Source organism: Electrona antarctica (assembly GCF_951216825.1).
Source record: "Electrona antarctica genome assembly, chromosome: 12".
In the NCBI taxonomy this organism is placed as follows: Eukaryota; Metazoa; Chordata; class Actinopteri; order Myctophiformes; family Myctophidae; genus Electrona; species Electrona antarctica.
In genome coordinates, this window is record NC_136793.1 from 32,967,077 (window position 1) to 32,986,252 (window position 19,176).

At 40.8% G+C, this 19,176-nt stretch overlaps 2 protein-coding genes across 5 annotated transcripts; both read right to left on the minus strand.

Moving 5' to 3' along the window:
• Positions 1-116: 116 nt before the first annotated feature.
• aldh3b4 (aldehyde dehydrogenase 3 family, member B4) lies at positions 117-5,421 on the minus strand. Of its 4 annotated transcripts, none has more exons than XM_079515860.1 (11): positions 5,342-5,421; positions 4,603-4,734; positions 3,167-3,362; positions 2,894-3,004; positions 2,488-2,608; positions 2,311-2,396; positions 1,553-1,634; positions 1,060-1,449; positions 773-939; positions 569-668; positions 117-414 (listed from the first exon to the last, which is right to left on the minus strand). In XM_079515860.1, exons 2-11 carry the CDS (start codon positions 4,656-4,658, stop codon positions 215-217), a joined length of 1,509 nt encoding a protein of 502 aa, XP_079371986.1. In that variant the 5' UTR covers positions 4,659-4,734; positions 5,342-5,421; the 3' UTR covers positions 117-214. The 4 variants fall into 4 exon arrangements, with proteins under 4 accessions (XP_079371986.1, XP_079371985.1, XP_079371987.1 ...); XM_079515859.1 differs by having other exon boundaries at positions 5,290-5,406; XM_079515861.1 differs by lacking the exon at positions 5,342-5,421 and adding an exon at positions 5,164-5,302.
• A 68-nt stretch (positions 5,422-5,489) lies between these two features.
• ube3b (ubiquitin protein ligase E3B) lies at positions 5,490-19,083 on the minus strand. The gene is made up of 29 exons (XM_079515857.1): positions 18,980-19,083; positions 18,687-18,726; positions 18,425-18,560; positions 17,845-18,013; positions 17,535-17,652; positions 17,045-17,104; positions 16,844-16,948; positions 16,654-16,750; positions 16,466-16,551; positions 16,041-16,123; positions 15,082-15,187; positions 14,864-14,984; positions 14,519-14,696; positions 14,245-14,411; positions 13,624-13,791; positions 13,259-13,430; positions 13,042-13,160; positions 12,770-12,884; positions 12,477-12,576; positions 12,263-12,382; positions 11,977-12,153; positions 11,487-11,597; positions 11,253-11,390; positions 11,045-11,110; positions 10,889-10,947; positions 10,505-10,687; positions 8,681-8,792; positions 8,446-8,538; positions 5,490-8,304 (listed from the first exon to the last, which is right to left on the minus strand). Exons 4-29 carry the CDS (start codon positions 18,003-18,005, stop codon positions 8,113-8,115), a joined length of 3,207 nt encoding a protein of 1,068 aa, XP_079371983.1. The 5' UTR covers positions 18,006-18,013; positions 18,425-18,560; positions 18,687-18,726; positions 18,980-19,083; the 3' UTR covers positions 5,490-8,112.
• Positions 19,084-19,176: the final 93 nt, after the last annotated feature.

Consider the following 19,176-nt stretch of genomic DNA (forward strand, 5'->3'; position numbering starts at 1 on the left):
ACTTCTAAATTACTGTAATAGTATTTGTAAGTTAGTTACTTCCACCCCTGTTAAAAAGTAAAGTGTGTACTATTATTTTCATATGCCACTGTGTTGGATAAAGACATCACAATTCATTTTGTTCCTCATTAATTTTTATTATTGCACCATGTCCAGTATTTGAACGTCAGGGTCTGGACTGTTCAGCTTTCTTTCCAAATGTCATCATCCGACCTCATAAAATCTGGCACCAGCCCTCGCTCTTCTGAGAGAGTGTGCTGGCCCATGTCATTAGAGACAGATTGCGGTTGTCATAGGGTGGATAACGCAGGTAGGTGACACATTCAAATCGTGTGCCTCTTAGCAGGCACGATTTCCTGTGAGAAAATGTGTCAAAGCTGCTGCGCCCATGGTAGGAGCCCATTCCACTTGCCCCTGTCAAGTTTAAAGAGATTTTATATATTATTGATCCCATTCACACACCCCCCAAGTTACATCATCTTGAGAGGGTTGGACCCCCATACACACTAAACTTGGCATAATTTGTAGTCCAATGTGTCATTTGTAAGGTTGCGTACTACAGACTTACCAACTCCACCAAAAGGCAATGTCACCATGAGGCTCTGCAGGACGCTATCATTGGAACAAAAGCTCCCACTAGATGTCTCAGTCATTAGCCTTGAAATGACCTGGATGATGAGGATGATGTGCTCATGAATAGAATATGCGCTGGCAGCACAAGTAGTGTACATTGAATAATGAATATAAATAAATATGTGTGCCTAGTTATTACCTTGCTGTTGGTAGAGTAAGCATACACACAGAGAGGCTTCTCTTGCCGATTAATGAAGGCAATTGCCTCGTCTACATTATTAATGGTTAGAACTGGAAGAACCGGGCCAAAAGCTTCATGTTGCATGATGGGGTCCGAGTCTACCACCTCTGTCAGAATTGTTGGTGCTAAACACAAGATCAAAACAAACCATCCATTACAAATATGTACAGTATAACACAGTATTTGCACATTATAGTGCAAACTTTTGTGCATAAAGGAAAAACTCCCAAATAGATTACCATTACCAATGTATTTTTCTGCTTCGATCACCTTCCCACCCATGGCCACCTTCCCAGACCTCAACAGCAGGTCTCTGGTACGGTTCAAGGTCTCCATATTCACCATGCGCCCAAAGCTATGGGACTCACGGGGATCAGAGCCATAGAACTGTATCAGGCAGCATTTCAGGGCCTGGACCAGCTTTGCTTTGACATCAACATGGCACAGGATGTAGTCAGGCGCTACCACACTCTGCCCAGCATTATGGAAACGTGCCCAGGCAATGCGTTGTGCTGTGATAAGGAGGTCACATTCCTGGTCCACATAACATGGGTTCTTGCCACCCAGAACGAGTGTAACAGGTGTCAGTGTGCGAGCTGCAGCCTGAGCCACTCTGCTTCCATCCTCCTTGTTTCCTAGTGACAGTTGAAATGACAGTTTAATCTTTATAAAATCTAATTGAGAATGAGTAACCACAAAAACAACGTATTTTGACAGCTGAATCATACTCATCTTTACCTGTAAAGAAGATGTGATCAAAATTGAGTTCCGCAATTTCAGCCAAGTAATTTGGGCCTGCAAGAATCACATGGAAGCACTCCTTGAAAAAGAACAAAAAATGAATTAGGTTAAATGATTTAAATGTTTGCATCAGGGATAAAATAGGTGTCTTTATTTTATACTGTTAACAATTGAGGCGTTTAGCAGATGCGACTTACAGTAAGCAAAACAAAACATACTGTATGTGCCATTTCAGCCATGTTCATTATGCAGTTTACCAGTGATTACAGTCTTAGCTGACAGGTACACTTCAGAGATGACTCAGATGAGCCATCATAACGCCTCAGTACAATATTTAAAATACATGGCAGCACAGTTTGTAATTTGTTGGCAATGGTGGCATGTATTTATTTAGGATGTTATTTATTCAGAAACACTATACCATAAGCTAGTGCCACTGCCACGATATACTGAATTTCTACAATTTGTTGTACAATCATTTCTTGAAATATGACCAGATCTAGGACTTTTGGTTAATACAGTAGTTGCAGAAAGTGAGGGTAGGAAAACAGGTTTCCATTTTGATGCACTAAAACCAACTATTGAATAGATTTAAGTCTTTGATCATAAGAATTGAATCATCAGCCCGCTGCCCTAATACACTAATACTTCCCCAAATAGAAAGCGTTGTTACTCAATCTAGTTGGGATTTACAATAAAGGAGCTCCAAGCCTTCGCAATAACAGTGGTAGCATATAGAATACTATATTACTCACATTATCTAGATATGAGGAGATGAGGCGATGTAGAAGCTCTGCTGTGTGAGGGGTGCACTGAGAGGGGTTGATTATTGCACAGTTTCCTACAAAGATTAACACAACATATGAATGGTCAAACTATTGGTAAGGGAGGATATAAATATATAGTCTAAATTAAATTTGTTTTAACGGCACCTGCTGCGATGGCCCCTACCAATGGCACCAGACACAGTTGGACAGGACTACACCAGGATCCTATGATCAACACCACACCCAGGGCCTCATTCACCACCAGACACTCATCTAATGTGGTGGACTACATCAGTAAGATAACAAAACAGCTCAAAATTAGTTCACATCAAGTCAAGTTGAGCCACGGTCATCAGTAAGCAGGCACCTTGCAGTCTAAAGGATGTATTAGCCCATTTTAATCTTTAAATTATGTAAAGACCATTTCGGTTCTCAGCTTCTAATCTGATCTGGTGGGCCCAGTACAATGCATTGCTTTGTACCCTGGCGACAGCATGTTCTAAATCTCACCTAAGATTGCATGGGAAAATGCCGATGACAATGCTTAGAAAAATATTTACATGCATCTCACCAGATTCCTTTCCACGCGTTGTGGTTGCATCCATTTCTTCAGGTTGTTGATAGCATAACAAGCCTCATTCTTCACAAGAATGAGCTCTAACACAACTGTCTCAAACCGTGACTGGGAAACGGGTACAAAAGTAAGCTACCATCACTAAAATATCTGAAACAAATCATCTCTTTAGCAATTATATCTTTCTGACTGTAGAAACCTACTGCATTATTTCAACGTGAACACTACAAACATAAACTTCAATATTGTGGGTGCTTTAGTAGTCCACACCTTATGGAGGTCCCTTCCAAGAGCATCCACAAATTCACACTCATGTTCCACCAGCAGACGCACTAGGGCCTCAAGCTGAGCCAGTCTGAAGGATTCCTGAACTGTGCGCCCGGCTTGGAAGGCATGTCGCGCCCGCTGCAGCAGCTCCACACTCGTCACATGATGTGGCTTCAAACAAGGCTCTCCTTGCCTGGTCCTGGAACACAAAAGATGGTTAATAGCAACTAGTTACCATAAATCATGTGTGGTCTAAATATCTGTCCAAATACGTTCAACACCATTATATACAGTACACACACACACACACACACACACACACACACACACACACACACACACACACACACACACACACACACACACACACACACACACACACACACACACACACACACACACACACACACACACACACACACACACACACACACACACACACACACACACACACACACACACACACACACACACACACACACACACACACACACACACACACACACACACACAGTAGGGGTTCTACAGATCCATGATGTGGCTTCAAACAAGGCTCTCCTTGCCTGGTCCTGGAACACAAAAGATGGTTAATAGCAACTAGTTACCATAAATCATGTGTGGTCTAAATATCTGTCCAAATACGTTCAACACCATTATATATACACACACACACACACACAGTAGGGGTTCTACAGATCCATACCTTCTGCATGTTAAGCGGCCATTCCTTTGACATACATAACATGCCCTTGCTTTTCCACTCATTCTAACAAAACATCTTGCAGGTCTTTTCTAAGTAGATTTTATTTGCAGTTAAGGTTTAAGCCTATTCAGACTGACCAGTTGAGAACCCAGCTATGAAATTCCTGTATTTTCAGCCAATCAGGGTAGACTTTATGTTCCCTCAGGGTTGGAGTTAGTGTTACAAACTTACAAATGAATTAACAGAGGGGAGTTAGGGTTGGATTTTCTATATAAACTTTAAAACAGGGGTCTTCATTTTTCAGGCCAAGGACCCCTTAGCTGAGACAGAGAGAGAGTTGAAGCAGGGCCAGGGACCCCCACTACATATTGGATTCATAACTACTTAAACCCTCCAACACTTTGTAAACCTGACCTTTGGCCCAGTACTTGGTCTGCTCTTTTTTTCCTCTACGCCCCCCCCCCCCCCCCCACAGTATCTCTGAAGACCCCCGAGGGCTTCTGAAGAGTGAAGAGTAAAGACCCCTGCTTTAAAACAACTGTCAATTTAAGTGATCATTTGTCCAAACCAAACCTAACCTGCCAAATTAGCAACCTTGTCTAGCCTTGTGTTCAGAAACAATCATTTTCCAATCATTGCATTTATATAGTCATTTAGTTGTCACAAAATAACAAACACAAAAGATTATCCCAGAAAGGTGTGCCTAATTGGTGTAATGCTGCAGGTGTGCATTTACCTTTGTATGGTTTTAAACCAGTTAGTGGGAGAAGGGCTTTGTCGACTAGTCATCATTAATGATCCAGTGATGATATGGATAGTTAGTATCCAGAACCCATGCAGATCCTACCAATGGTTAGGACAGGTTAACCTGTCATGAAGTACAAGGAGTGAGCACAGGATAGAACATGGGTTTTGGGGTGTGCAGAACATAATCCACAGTTTAGGAGGGAAAAAACAACAACAATGTATCAGAAACTCAATTGCCCCTCCTATAGTCTTATAAATGTTGCAAATATGTCTCGAAGCTACATGTTTACTCATTGATCTTTGCAACAATGAACAATATGCCTGCAGAATACTAATAGGTACTAGGTAGGCCTACTATAAGTATGTTATGGTTTAAAACGTTACGAAGTTAGTAATCATTTCAAGTGTTTGTTCTGTAACAGGTCTGCCCCTCTCTCCAGAAAATATGGTCACCAATTTCATCCAATAAGGAGAGGAGAGAGAACCCATTTATTTATTATCAATTTTTACCAATTCCAATTTTTGTCTGCTCATATTTTTGTGTAATTACTTCCGATTTCACTTCTCCTATACTGACTGAGGTTTCTCTCCTGACTGGATGATGAATAGGTATTTTCTGATCACTATAGAGGAATACTCTTTAGCAATCATCAGAATATAGTTATTCAACACTTACTTTAACAAAACACAAAAATAATCTTTAAAATACTATACTGTAGCCTGCCTACCTGACAGCAAAATCATGTAAAACAGGTAGGTTTTAACTTGGAGCAAGACAAGTAAGGCAGGTGCATATAGTTAATTAATTATGATAATCAAGGCAATGGCAGCCTATGCTCTGTTAAGCTAATAATGGGGGGCTGAAAAAACACAATATGCTGTTAATGTTTTATATAATAATGGTTTACATGACTTAACAATTGTTAACATTGTTAATGTCTCACAGAAGAATGAGTATCTTACACATGGACAGGTTTTACATGGGAATTGCCTTTTCAACAACTTATTTCACATAGTGCAGCCAGTTTCTAAGGCTATGTTCACAGATCAGATTTTTGGCCAATACAGATTGGAATCAGATTGTTTTTTATCAAAAGAAAAAACTGATGTAAACTGATTTTTACAAATGAGATTGAGCCTTGTTCAGACTGCATAAAATCTGGATAGGAAAATCAGATTCAGGCCAGTCTGACAAGGCATCACTTCTATAAAGGGGTCTGTACTTCAATAGGAGTGTTGCACTTGAGCTGGATTCAGCCAGCTTCAGCAGTCCACTGGAGCATTTGCATTCATTCTGATCTACTGTTGTTACTGTAGATTTCATGACATCATTTAGAACTGATGAGTGACCTCATCAAACAACAGACAAAGCTCATGAGGTATCTTTCATCTCTCTTGCACACTACACAACAGCTCTATTTCTGTAGCGTTACAACATGTTTCAGCAAAGACTGGACAATAACAGGAAAGGGGAAATTAAGCTCATTAGAAGTGATATCCTCAAGAACGTTTTTTTGTTTGTTTATCAAAGATTATAAGAACAGGTTCACTTAATCTAAATTTAATATAATTAGGGATATATTACAATATGTTCGCATTTAATTAGTAAAGTTAGTAGTGGCCATAATATTGTTTAGACAAATAGTGAATATATTCTTGTCGTCTATATTAGTCTTTCATCAATCGCAAACCCCCCCACCAAAAAAACACTTGTGCATAATTGTAAATTTGCTATTTTTAATTATTTAAACCTTTTTCAGTTCTTTTAAAATTGTAGTGCCCTCACTGGTAATAAACAATAAGTAACTTAAATTACTACACTAAGTAATTCAACCCTGTTTCATGTAATGAGTATACCATTCACCCTTAAGCCTGATTTGTACTTGGTTGCACATCAATGTCACGCAACAAAAATAGGCGATCTACAAGCTCATTTGTCGCACTGCAACACGTTGTGAGGGCGTAGGTCTGCTATTTTTGGTGTGAAACACTAGTGCACAACCAAGTATTAGTAGTAGTAAGCCGTATTTCCCTTTCTCAAATGCCACAAGCAGAGCAGAATTAGTGTGCAAGAGAACATCTCTATAGGAGACATCAGAACAAGCCTTCAAATTCAGTTCATGAACCAGTCCGTGACATCATTTTTTTTCCCCCACATGGCTTAAAAAAGTCCAGAGATGAGAGAGAAACCTTCTGTAACTCTCCTTGTTTGTTTGTAGTGGTAGAACAGTGGTTGGGTTTCAGCTGTTTCTTCTTAGGTGCAGGGAACATTCAAGTACCTTGCCCCTATGTATGGCTTGATTCCGAGAGACTCAAGACAATCAGACATATAATAGCAGGGCGGACACACACAAACAGTACATGAGGCACTCAGCATTATTCAAAGATGTAGTGAAAAATCTCATTATATCGGTAATTAATACAAACAGTAACATCACAGATTGACTTTGTGGTTCACGTTTTGGGGTGAATGACATGGATCAGCTTTGCCTGCTGCCAACAGGCAGAAACTCACAAATAATAAAAACATCCCCAGATACAGCAGGGGATGACATATTTGTCTTGAGTAAACAAACAGCATGATGAAAGACTCAGGGACTTAGGGTGTCTGATACAATTCTGTGTAGAAAAACACACGGCCATAGCCTCAGTCAGATGACTATAGGGTCTTAAGTAGGGAGAAATGGAATGAGGTCACCAGGATTTAGTTCCATAATCCACATGGGATATAAGGTAATCAACACAGGGCCACTTATCATGGGCCATTTCCCCTTTATAAAATTTGAACATGAATCAATGATTTGTCTTCTCTTCATAAAAAGGTGCATCATGTTCCACAATACTTCTTAAAACACATCTAACAGCCTAAAGTTACTTGGATAATAGAATCCAAACGGGTAAGTATATTAACAATGCATCCCTTGGACTGGTTTTTCTCAAGTGAGTCTCTCATGTGTCTAATGGCTTGCATTGTATCTGTATTGCTTTCCACTTTGCTTGACATGGTTGTGTTCATGAATCATTCTGTTAAGCCTGAGAAGTAGAAATCTGGCCAGGATATTTCTGCATTTCTTCAAATTACAGTATAGTATATGATGTATTGAAATTCACGAGTGGTTGAGCAAATGCTTAAAAATCTAATCATGCTGCAAAAAAGAAAAGAAAAAACAGCATTCTCTTTGTTTTTCCCCCCAGAACAGTATATATGATGGCCAATGATTGCAAAAAAGGTTCTATAGGCAGCAATGGGTAGAAGCAGCCAGTGAGTGGCTGGCTGGACGTCCCAGAGGGACTGTGCCGAAGGAGAGTGACGCTTGTCTTGTTTGAATTAACAGAGACAAAAGGAAAAGTACACAGCTCCTTTATGATTCCTCTTTCACTTCTGATGCTCCACTGAAGTGACAGGCACCAGTTCAGGCAAGCCTTGACCCCCTTGTTGGGGTCTGGCTGCTTGGAAAAGCCCTGCTGTGCAGACTGTCCTGGTGCAGCTCAGCCTCAGTTAAGAGAGTTCAAAGCCTGTGTTCATACTGATGGCGTAGCGCAGCTTGTCACGCAGAATGCTTTTCTTGCTGTAGTTGGGCAGCTTGAGCAGGTTGAAGCAAGTGGATGAGGTGGGCAGACGTCCACCAGGCTCCTTCTTCCGAATGGTGAAGAAGCCCCTGAGGACACTGCCGAGGGTGTCTCCAGTGTCCTAGACACAAGAATGTAAACTTTAACACATTTCTTGAGCACAAACAAGACATTGAATAAACGGAAAGCAATATAATTCTACACAAAGCAGGGATGTTATTTATTTCTAAGGATACTGTTCCCTTTCCCCCGTCTTTCTTACCTGGTCATCTGAAACCTCTACGCAACGGATAGAGAAAGGTGGTTTGAGGTAGGCGAAACCTAGAAGAGGCGGCCTTGAGCAGCTAGTCACAAACTATAAGAACACAATAACAACAGAGGACAAGAAAATCTCTTATAATACAGATTATGTAGCAAATTAAATATATGTAATTGGCCTACTTCAGGGGTGGTTATAAAAGTCTGATAGTAGATATGGACATAAGAAGAGAGCTCACTTTGAGGAACATAGCCCTCTCGTCAGCGTTGAAATCACTGGACAGGATGTCCCACAGCCAGATGATGACCCGATGACTGCTGTGAAATCCTCCATAATAAACAGTGTGCTTCCTGGGGAAGTGAGAAATACATAATAATAACTGTCTCCCCTTTGGTAGTTGTTGGGGTATTTTCCACAGTACATTTGCACATACGTAGAATTTATATACCCATACTAACTAATACCAACCATACTAACTAATGGCAGTGCCATTAATACAGCACTGAGGAGCAGTTAGGGGTTAATTCTCTTGCTCAGGGACACTTCGACACAGACTGGGAGGACTGAAGGACGAACTGGCGACCTTCCGATTCCCAGACGGCCTCTCAATCCACTCAGCTACTGCTGACCCTACAAAAAACAATCACTCCCTGACCAGGAATCGAACCTGGGCTTCTCCTAAACAGCTAACCATTATACCATCAGATGCAACATGGTCTAGAGCAAAATGATACATACAGAATCTTCACCAAAATTGTCAAAGATACGTGTTGGTTAATCACAAAGGAGATTTTATTGCATGTGGTTGAATAGGGCAAGTGAAAAAAGAGCTGTAATTTTCTATCAGAAAAATAATTAAATTATATATATATATATGGTCTGAAAATGTTATCTTTAAAGGATTTGTCTTAAAAGGTTAAAGCTATATATTTTGTTCCAAGAAGTTCCAAGAAGCTCCGGTGCAAGCCATATATTGGTTAGTGTCGGGGTACCTACATGCTCTGCTGTGCTATGTAACCTTATGTTTAGAGGCATGTGTAGGAGTCTGTGTCGGGGTACCTACATGCTCTGCTGTGCTATGTAACCTTATGTTTAGAGGCATGTGTAGGAGTCTGCATATAATTACTTGCACAAGCAGAGCACGCAAGTATTGTGGTCGTGCTGGCTTTTTTATGCGTATGCTCGGAGGTATATATACTAGATGTTGATGGTGACGGAGCAACTTGGACACTCATGCATGAAGGAAGCATGAGTTCAAGTCCGTTGCTCTCCCCAGGTTGGCGGAGGGTGTGTACATTAGATCATTGACACAGGGGTGAAAAATGGGTTACAAAATCGTGGGATAAAAATTATTAAAAAAAAGGATATGCTTCAGTGTCGGGTGAATTGAAGGTAATATACTTTAGTTCAATGTTTGTTTTGTAAACTCCATTGACAATGATGGGGAATAACGTCATAATGTGCCTCATTACGTCATATTGTCTCTTTATTGTTAATGGCGTTTAATGTTTGTGTTGGCACCGTTTGTTTTACATCACCATCACCTAATCAACATGAGTTAGACTTTAATATATTAGCGCCCCTCACTTCACACGGGTGTGATTTTTTTTAAATATATTCCCGTGTCTCTCCTGATTGGATGAAATTGAAAATGAATTTTCTGTACACTAAAGCGCAAGAAAGACAGGGAGACCCCAGTTATTGAACACTATTAATTATTTTACTGCTAAGTACGAACACAATCGTAGGGTTTAACTACCTTCTGCTGCCACCAGGTGGCAGACAAAGAGTTAATGATTACCAGATATAGCAGAATATGGGCCTATTTAACTTATTTTAACAAACTGAAAAACTCACTTACTGCACCTTTAATTATTAACTGTGTAAACATTTCCCCCTTTTGTTATGTGTAGCATAGATTTTACTCCTCCCTCTTTTGTTCATAAAACATGAAAGGATACCGCAAGCAAGCATCCTAACAAATCACGGAGCATTGAATAAAATAGCAAAAGACAGCATTATAAAGATATTGAAGGAAGGGCATGTCAGAGAGGTTCCATACTTGAGGTCGTCCAGATCGATCTCGGCATTGTCCCCCGAAACCAGACGCTGAACTTCAGGAGTGGAAAACATGTGCAACCACTCTGGGTTGATAATGCTGCGGTACCCACGGATAAATGCTGTGGTCTGCTCCTTGATCTGTGTGTGCATCCGGAAATGTGCCATGAGGTGTATGTAGCTGATCCTATGAGAGAATGCATTTGGTGGAGATGGAGATGAGGTCAGACTCAGAGGGTGATCAAACAGTGAAACATCATACATACAGTACAACCGTATGCAGTTAAAAGTACAACCATACACACTAGTATACAACATTGTACTGTATATATACTTAAACACGCGTGTTACAGCATATTTTTATAGAATCTGATAAAAATGTACACACTTGTTTTCATTGGTGACTGGCATGGTCTTCCCTCCCGGTATCAACTCATGACAGACCAGCTGGAAGGGATGGGATTTCAGAATTACAGATGATTTGTCTTGATGAAATGTTTTAAATAATTTCACTTCGCATTTTACACATGGCTTTAGGACATACCTGTCCCATGACATCCTCATCATAAGACAACGTCAGTCCTAGATCCCCTACATCACCATCATAGCGCTGAAAAACCAAACATGAAGTCTCCCTCAAATCAAATAAATGAATCAACTGGAACAATGTTATCCATGAATAAACACCCATGGGGGGGGGGGGTAATAATTAGCCATTAAAGAGTTTTGGAGAAGCATTAAATATTGCTGACCTTGATGGATGTGAGATTCTTGTAGAACTCAGAGTCCAGTGAAGGCAGCTCATCAATGGAGCTGTAAAATGTGCTGTGGTGGTGTCCTAAGACCTGACTTAGGAAGAAGGAGGCGAAGGGGACATCCACAACAATGCCCTGAAAACACAAAAGTAAATTAGACACTCGCTGCACCTTGGAAGGCGCTTCTGCGTTCAGTACCACAACAATAAATAAGAACTTCCTCAAACATACCTCATACATTGCTTTGCCAAGCATTTTCCCCACAAATTCAAAGAGCTGCAGATGGTTCTCGTGGATGTAGGATGTAGGTGAAGGATATAACCTTTCATTTCCACTGGTAGTCTATGGTGAAACAAATATCATCTTCATGGTAAGAATCGGCATGGTCAATGACAGCAGCAGAACTTTACTCTAAGTTCAAGTTGAAAACAATAGACATCTCTTTTTAAAGGTACAATCTGAACCGAAGAACGCTTTCTTCTTGTCTTGCCTGACAGAGAGGTAATTGCAACAATGTCCAAACCACAAATCTAGTATCCAATCTGGCATGCCGGCTCTGCTTCAAATTGCTTTATTGACATTGTTTAACAGGTATCCCACCCGACACCAGGGCTGAAATTCCTCAATAGTAGAGCAGGCAGACCACCTCCAACCAGTATCTAGATGTGCTAGCTGCTAGTAATATTGTATTGACTTCAACTTGGATTTAAAAGAAAATTACCTTAAAGAGGTTGAGTGCAGGATTAAACACTTTCTTGATGATCTCCTCTAGAAACTCTTTGAAGACACCATCCTGGTCAATACCAGCCTCGTCTACTCCCAGGTCATTGACAAACTTCACACGAATGACACCTTTAATGGAATTCACAGGCAGCCGACGGAGCTGGTCATATCCATCCTTAAGGAGAGGACATTACAGACATTAATCTGAGATTGTGGTTATAATATATAAAAGTAATGGCATTTAATTCCATGCCAAATACTTCCTAGGCTAGCTCCATCCATACCTCCAACATCCGAGAGCGGCGAATGGTAATATGGGTGACGTGCGGTGAGGCAGAGTTCGTCTCCACCAATCCCAAACTCTCCTTTTCTTTTGTCACAATGTTCCGAAACAACAGCACCCTCTGCAATGGGTGGGGCAATACAAAGAGAAATTAATATGAAAGCAGCACTACGCCTGCAATTAAAAGGAAATAATCCAATAAACTGCATACTCACATTTTTATGTGGAATGACATGGGGGATGTACTGCAGTAAAAGTTGGGCTCTTCTCTTGCCCTTCTCCAGCTCTTGGAACAATAGGCTGGGCTTCAGGTCCCTGAGAGCAACCACACCCACAGAAACAGATGAGCGTTTCTATTGAAGCACTGTGTAGTGACTATACTCTGATTCAATAGAAAAGCTCACTTGTTCCTCTGTGTACAATGTTACTAGACTATTGTAGTAAGACAAAAGACACAGGAAGTGATGTAATGATTCAATGTTCTTTTTGAATGAGGTGAATTTCTCACTTGCGCAGCCAATGGTCATCAGGGGTGAACCTCCTTCTGCAGTCTCGCTCATAGAGCGCCATCAGCCAGCCATGAACACTGTGGAACAGCTCCAGTTTCTCTCCTTTGGCATTTTCTGTTGTCAGACAAAAATATACAGAGATAAAACACTCACATCCAACCTCGATGAGCTGATTTTGGACAGAATAAGTAATGAATATGGTATGATGACTTCTTGAGTAGAGATAATTGCTAAAATCTGTATTATGAAGAAAAAGGTGAGGCTTATTCACCTAAAATACCATCCCATACCATCTTGAACACAAACGTGTTCAGAAATGAGGAGATGGTGAGAAGTTCTTCTATCTTGAAAGATGTCTGTTCCTCATAGACCTCAATGTCATCTAGAATTCTAGAACACATACAAAATTGCATGTCTTCAAATGTAGCTATAGAGTTAAAGTAGTTGCTCTCTTGCACAGCATGTACAGTAATTATGATTATTATTACGTGATGAGGTGCCGTGAGCAGTCACAGAAGAGCATGAGCATGGCCAAGAGCTGCTTGGATTCTTCTGTGTCATTGTTTAGGCACTCCATGAACAGTTTCAGGCCTCCTTGAGGACCCAGCTCACAGATGAAAGCCCAAAGTTTAGGCAACAGATCATCAAGGTGTGTGAGACCTGCACAGAATTGAGGCAACGCCTTCCATAAATTATCCATTTTGTGTGCAGTTATAGAAAGAAATGTTAATGAATCAATTTCTTACTCCCAAGAGATGGTACGAAAACAGTCCATTTGGTTACATTTGTACATTCTCAGTTAAATTAACACACTGAAGATTTTACTGTGTACATGTAACCCTGTGGCACTGACCGGTGAGAATCTGGAGTCTTATCTGTGTCAGCGTCGAGAGAGCAGTCTGGTAGAGAACACAGATGCTGCACACCTTCTGAACTTCAGCAGAGTCCACACGCTTCCCTCCCACTGGCTTCAGGATGTTTCGTACTGAAGCTGACTTCTGAAATGCCCTCTTGAAGAGACCTGCCACAACACAGCCACAAAACAGTCAAAACAGAAGGGGATTCAGAATAAATAAAACGGTTACATGCTTGGTAACATTAATGATCCTTTTCAGTTATCAAGTCTAGTGAAGCCAATGTTAAAGGTGATATTGATCAAAGAAAATTATGTTGAGCTTTTGAAAAGTAGTAAGTAAAGAATACAATTATTGTGTTATTATGATTGTGAAATATTTTATAGCTGTGTGCCTTTGCCATGTCTCGCTTCATCAACTCAGGCCGACAGACAGACGATAAACAGCTCACTGCTCTCTGTATGTGGAGGTGATCACCCGGGGGGTTGTGGCATCAAATGTTTGAGAACTCCTGCCTTATACAGTATACCTGTACGTAACTCTGGGAAATAAGGAATCTCAAGCAACAGATGTGTTGTGATGTGGACTGTCGTGGGACATTTAGTAGCTAAATAACTCACTCTTAACTGGTAGATTGTTTTGCGATGTGCTAGGCTGTGGGGGAGGAGGAGTCGGCTCCTGACTCTCCAACTTTTTAGAGAGGACATCACTGAAAAGTGTTCGGATAACATTAACACCCCACAGGTACTGCAGCTGTTTGGTGACCAGCGGCATTGACTCGTTCAAACTGCAGAGAATAAGAGAGGGGACAACCAGAGAAGAGATTAATTTAAATATGTGTCACACTAAATGTGTTATCGATCGAAATAAAAGAGGATGTCTCGTCTCACTGACCCATAGTCTACAGTCTGGGAGAACCAGCCCAAAACTGGGTGCCAGTGCGTGAGGTTGGATTTCTTTTGGGACACATATCTCTGGCAGTAGGACAGCATGTCAGTCAGGTCCTTCACAAAATGATTGGCCTCTTCCTCCAGGACCTTCTCATTGAGGTAGCCCAGGTGTATCAAGTTACCTACAATACAAAGAAAAATATGAAATACTACAAACATGCCATATGCTTGAAAAACAGTATTACCAACAATGTAGCTATGACCAAACAGTTAATGATATGGGCTTACTTGTCCATAGTTACACATTTGTAAAAGCCACTCTCATCGTCTAATTTAAAAGATAGCCTACCCAGTAAGCAGAGTGTGTGGCTGCCTTCCAGACAAACACATATGTCCAAACACTGTTCTTCACGACTGAGAAATATAATGAACTTCCGCAGCAGGTCATGAGTCTGTATGGAGGCCATGCACTGCCAAATAAAGAAGATACAATCAAAGACAGTCAACCTGTAGACACAGTGACCAAATGAGTCAAATTAATCAAACTTATTTTGTTAAAGTGTTTACCTCTGGGGTGAGTACACTGAGATGGGATACAACTGCTGGAACTGACATGACGTGAATCAGGAACGATCTCAGCAGGTTATCAGAAAAATGAGCAGCAATGACCGGTCTGGGGAAAAAATACATACAGCTTTAAAAATAGGTACACACAACAAGCCGACATCGGGCCGTATGGCCGCCAACTATGGTCTGTAGCTGAAAATCGGTTGTACAATGTGTGGCGGTGGTAGTGAGGTGTCCGAGTGGGGGGTACGCGTCATTATTCCAACGGCACGTTGGTCTGACTCACCCCATTACTAACCCCGTCCCTAACCCTAACCGCACGCGAAGCCACGTTGTCAGACTAATGCGCCGTCGGAGTTACGAGCGGATCCCCCTAGTGGGTCAGTCAACCGATTCAAATGTTGAATAGGGGGGGGGGGGGGGGGGGGGGGGGGTCTCTCTCGTATCTGCCCAGTGCAAACACAGGGAGAGAGAAAGATAGAGCGAGGAAGAAAGGGAGAGTGAAAAATACCCTGAATATCGGCTAATGCCATCAGGTAGGAGGTACGAGGTCCATGCGTGCAAATATAATAGGTACAAGCATTCCTTTGTCCCTCTGTCAATCACACTCCTTAACAGAGTCCTTGCAGAGAGCAGACAGGGTAGGGGTCAAAGGTTATGAGGTGATGTTCTTCTTCTTTTGCACTAGGTATGTTGGTGTGTGTTTTCTTTTCTTTTTAATGTTGTACGGGTCACCGTGTGCCTTTGTTGTCTTGTATTGTGTATTGTTTTGTATTGTACTGTATTGTTTTGTATCTGTATGCTGCAGGACGGGTCCTTGGGGTCCAAGACAAATTTCTTCCTTGGGAGACAAAATAAAGAAACCTTGAACCTTGAACCTTGAGTGAGTGTGCATGCGTGTGAGTGTCTGCTCCATTTTAAATATCACAGAGACTGAGATTCTTCCGATGACAGCTTACCTTAATGACAATGTGAATATTGCTGTTAGAGTGCCCTTTGAGAGAGAAGGTCTGGAACGAGCCAAGCCATTAGTAAGCACGATCTATACAAGAAAAACAAAGGTGAAGTGAAAAAATCACACCTGTGTGAAGTGAGGGGCGCTCTAATCAATTATTGACCTTATACCAACCTTGAAACATACCATAGTTAAGTCCCTAAGAATGGTGGTCCCTTATTGGCCAAGGGTTTCCACCGACATCCATACCGACAGCCGATTTGCTCAGACATATATGATGTAAATTCTCCATTCATTGTCAATGGCATTTAATGTTTGTGTTAAGACAGAATCTACACTATAGCTGTTTATAGCTCTCATACTGTATCTAGCGCCCCTCAAAAATAAGGCACCAAATAAAAAAAAGAACTGTATGAACTGTTACAGTACCTGTAGTACAGAATAGAATCCCTTTTGATTGAGATGCCCCATAATATTCTCACAAAACCTGGTCAATGCGGGTTTCAGAGCCTCTCCTTGAATAAAGAAGGGAGCACGATTTGTTTTTTATTTTCAACAAGCTTGTCACCCAATAATTAAATGTGTTCAGTGACAACTGTAACCGATCAGAGACTGACCTTTCCCTCGTGCTATCTTCCAAGTCGAAACATCTGTGAAAGTCACCAGCATGGTGAGGTACAGTGTTACCAATTTATTGTCCTGAAGAATGTCAGGCTGCAATAAAAATAAGTCAAATAGGTTAACACTGGATTCAAATTACTTTTCAAAAGTAACTAGTAACTAGTAGTGCTTTGATGCAAAACTTGCCTTTAGGGTTTTCAGTAGCTGACAGGAGACCCAAAGAACATCTTTAATCTGTTTGAGCCAAGGAATGGTGAGGTCTTTGGAAAGGGCCAAGGACACATACCACACCTGCCATCCAAATGACAGAACAGTCACTGAGTGAGAAAAATAGTACTTTATCTAAAAGCTGCTTGTTTGTAAAGAAAAAGGTTAAAGCATACTCACTTTAGGTTCATTTTCAATCTCCATACTGGCAAGTATGGACCGACAAAGCTTCTCAAACCTCTGTATAGTAGGTAGAATTAAAGTGACTGGTTTAAAATAATTCAGCCAAATAATCGACTTAGCTATTGATATAGCCTGGCATGGTCAGACTAATATCACTGCGAGATATTGGTCTGGAATATCTGTGTGAAACCTGCATTTCCAAGGGGCAAATTATGAAATTATGCCTCTGGTGATAAACCTGCTCCATATTTGCATACTGGGCCCTGATTGGTCCCTCACTACTTCGGAGGTAGTGAAATCCAATCGCAACTGAGCGGTGGTGGGCAAAAATAATTTGCACTGGCAGATTTGTCTGGTTTCCACTTACAGTTACAGGTCTTTGATCAAATATGAAAGTATCCCAAATAATAAACACACACAATGTTGTCTGTGTAGTACAATTTAGTTAGTTTGGTTAGTCAACACAGTGTAACAAAAGATAACTCACCAATTTATCTTCTTGGCAATAGATGAATAATAATTTCCGAGCAATTTTGAAGATTGATAGTGCATTTCTCTTTGAAGTCCCAACTTCAGGAACTTGAAAATAATCATCAACCTCTTTCCTGGTGAGACATTGAAAGAAAAATGTTATATCAGTGTGCTTAAAACTCACAAAGTAAAACTCACTTAACAGTCTCTCTAAATTCTAATCATTCTGTAATTTATCTGCATGTGAGGTTTGCTTATACCGTAAATGTGGATTCGTCACACTTCATACCATGTGAATTCATCACATGTAATACCGTTGAGCTTACCGTATTTGCTTCTGGAGTCTGCAGCGACAAAGAAATCTCCTAATAAGAGCTTGGATTTGGGTTGCTGCTCTCTCCTTCTCCTTCTGTCCTTTCCTCTCCTCTCTCGCCTGCCTGGCTTTGTCCAGGAACTCTGACTTGGAACTTTGAGTTGCACTAAACATTGTGCACCCTAACAATGAACAAATCAAGATAATAAAATATGATTTTTACACTTCAAACTAAATAGCAGTAGAGGCTTTTCATGAATGTCAATTGATCTTCCATATTGGAAGAAACAACAGTAGCTATGTGCAAAATGAGTGTTGTTGATGATATATGAGATAAACTGTAATAATTTGGTGTCTGATTAAGATCTTGTAACAACGACCGTCTGCACAGAAATTGGGCATTTTCTTTTTTGAAGGTGGTTACCAATGGTTACACTCCATGCTGTGTAAGATAAAATAACTATACAAAATACTCAGTGCAGGGCCTATTTAGCTAAGATCACGTCATTCACTGTGTTGTACCAGCACGATAATCAAGTACAGTAGGGGATCTGATAGATAGAATGTGTCAAGTGTAATAGCAGTGTCTTTACCTTCGATATTCCCCAATTTTGACTTTGTCTCTGGGCCTTGGGGCTCAGTGGGCGCTATACCTCTTCAATCATTTTGACGCTCACGACATTCAATATCAGGAAAGCCAAATCAAAGCTGATCATCAACTTGACATCTCTGAAGAAATGGGCGACAGTAAAGATGGAGCTGTGTTAGCTAGCAGCTATAAGGGCTAGTTCGTCGCAAGTTAGCTTGATACTGTTTTAGAAAGAATATGATGGAAATGGTTCAACGTGAACTCACATCATTATTGGATAAAAGTGGGTCCTTAGTCAATGACAGCCTGAAAACAGAGAAAACATATAGTTTCCAAAATGTAAACAATAACAAGAGATCCGTACATTGACTGCAGCCATTAATCCCTTGTGTCGCATTGAATGATTCCGGGTAGTAAACTATCTGTGTGAGAAATTGTGACATATACACCTATATTTTAATTTCTTTTTTTTGACAGGTCGTCTGTTAAATCCAGAACTATTTGTGGTCATGTTACAATTGGGATTATATCATTAAAGGAGTTAATAATGTTTTTTTACCAGCGGGGGGACGATTCCGACGAGGGGGGACCATTTCTCTGTTACGCTTTCAGTGGAAGAATTACGTGGTGACAGATTGACTGCTGGATGTGATTATCATGTCAGACTCATTATTACAGAGCATTTACTCATCCTAGATTTAGGAACAGCGGCTGTTGTAGCCTCAGATAGTTTTATTTAACTGGCCACACATAAAA

Coding starts and splice junctions, on each gene's coding strand:
- aldh3b4 (XM_079515860.1), bottom strand. CDS start 4,658: ATGATGACTAGTCGACAAAGCCCTTCTCCCACTAACTGGTTTAAAACC. Junction 1,635..2,310: donor TCTCCTCATATCTAGATAAT/GTGAGTAATATA, acceptor TTCTTTTTCAAG/GAGTGCTTCCATGTGATTCT. Junction 1,450..1,552: donor TGATCACATCTTCTTTACAG/GTAAAGATGAGT, acceptor AACTGTCACTAG/GAAACAAGGAGGATGGAAGC.
- ube3b (XM_079515857.1), bottom strand. CDS start 18,005: ATGTTTAGTGCAACTCAAAGTTCCAAGTCAGAGTTCCTGGACAAAGCC. Junction 15,188..16,040: donor ATATTCACATTGTCATTAAG/GTAAGCTGTCAT, acceptor TTTTTTCCCCAG/ACCGGTCATTGCTGCTCATT. Junction 12,885..13,041: donor GGTATGGGATGGTATTTTAG/GTGAATAAGCCT, acceptor GTCTGACAACAG/AAAATGCCAAAGGAGAGAAA.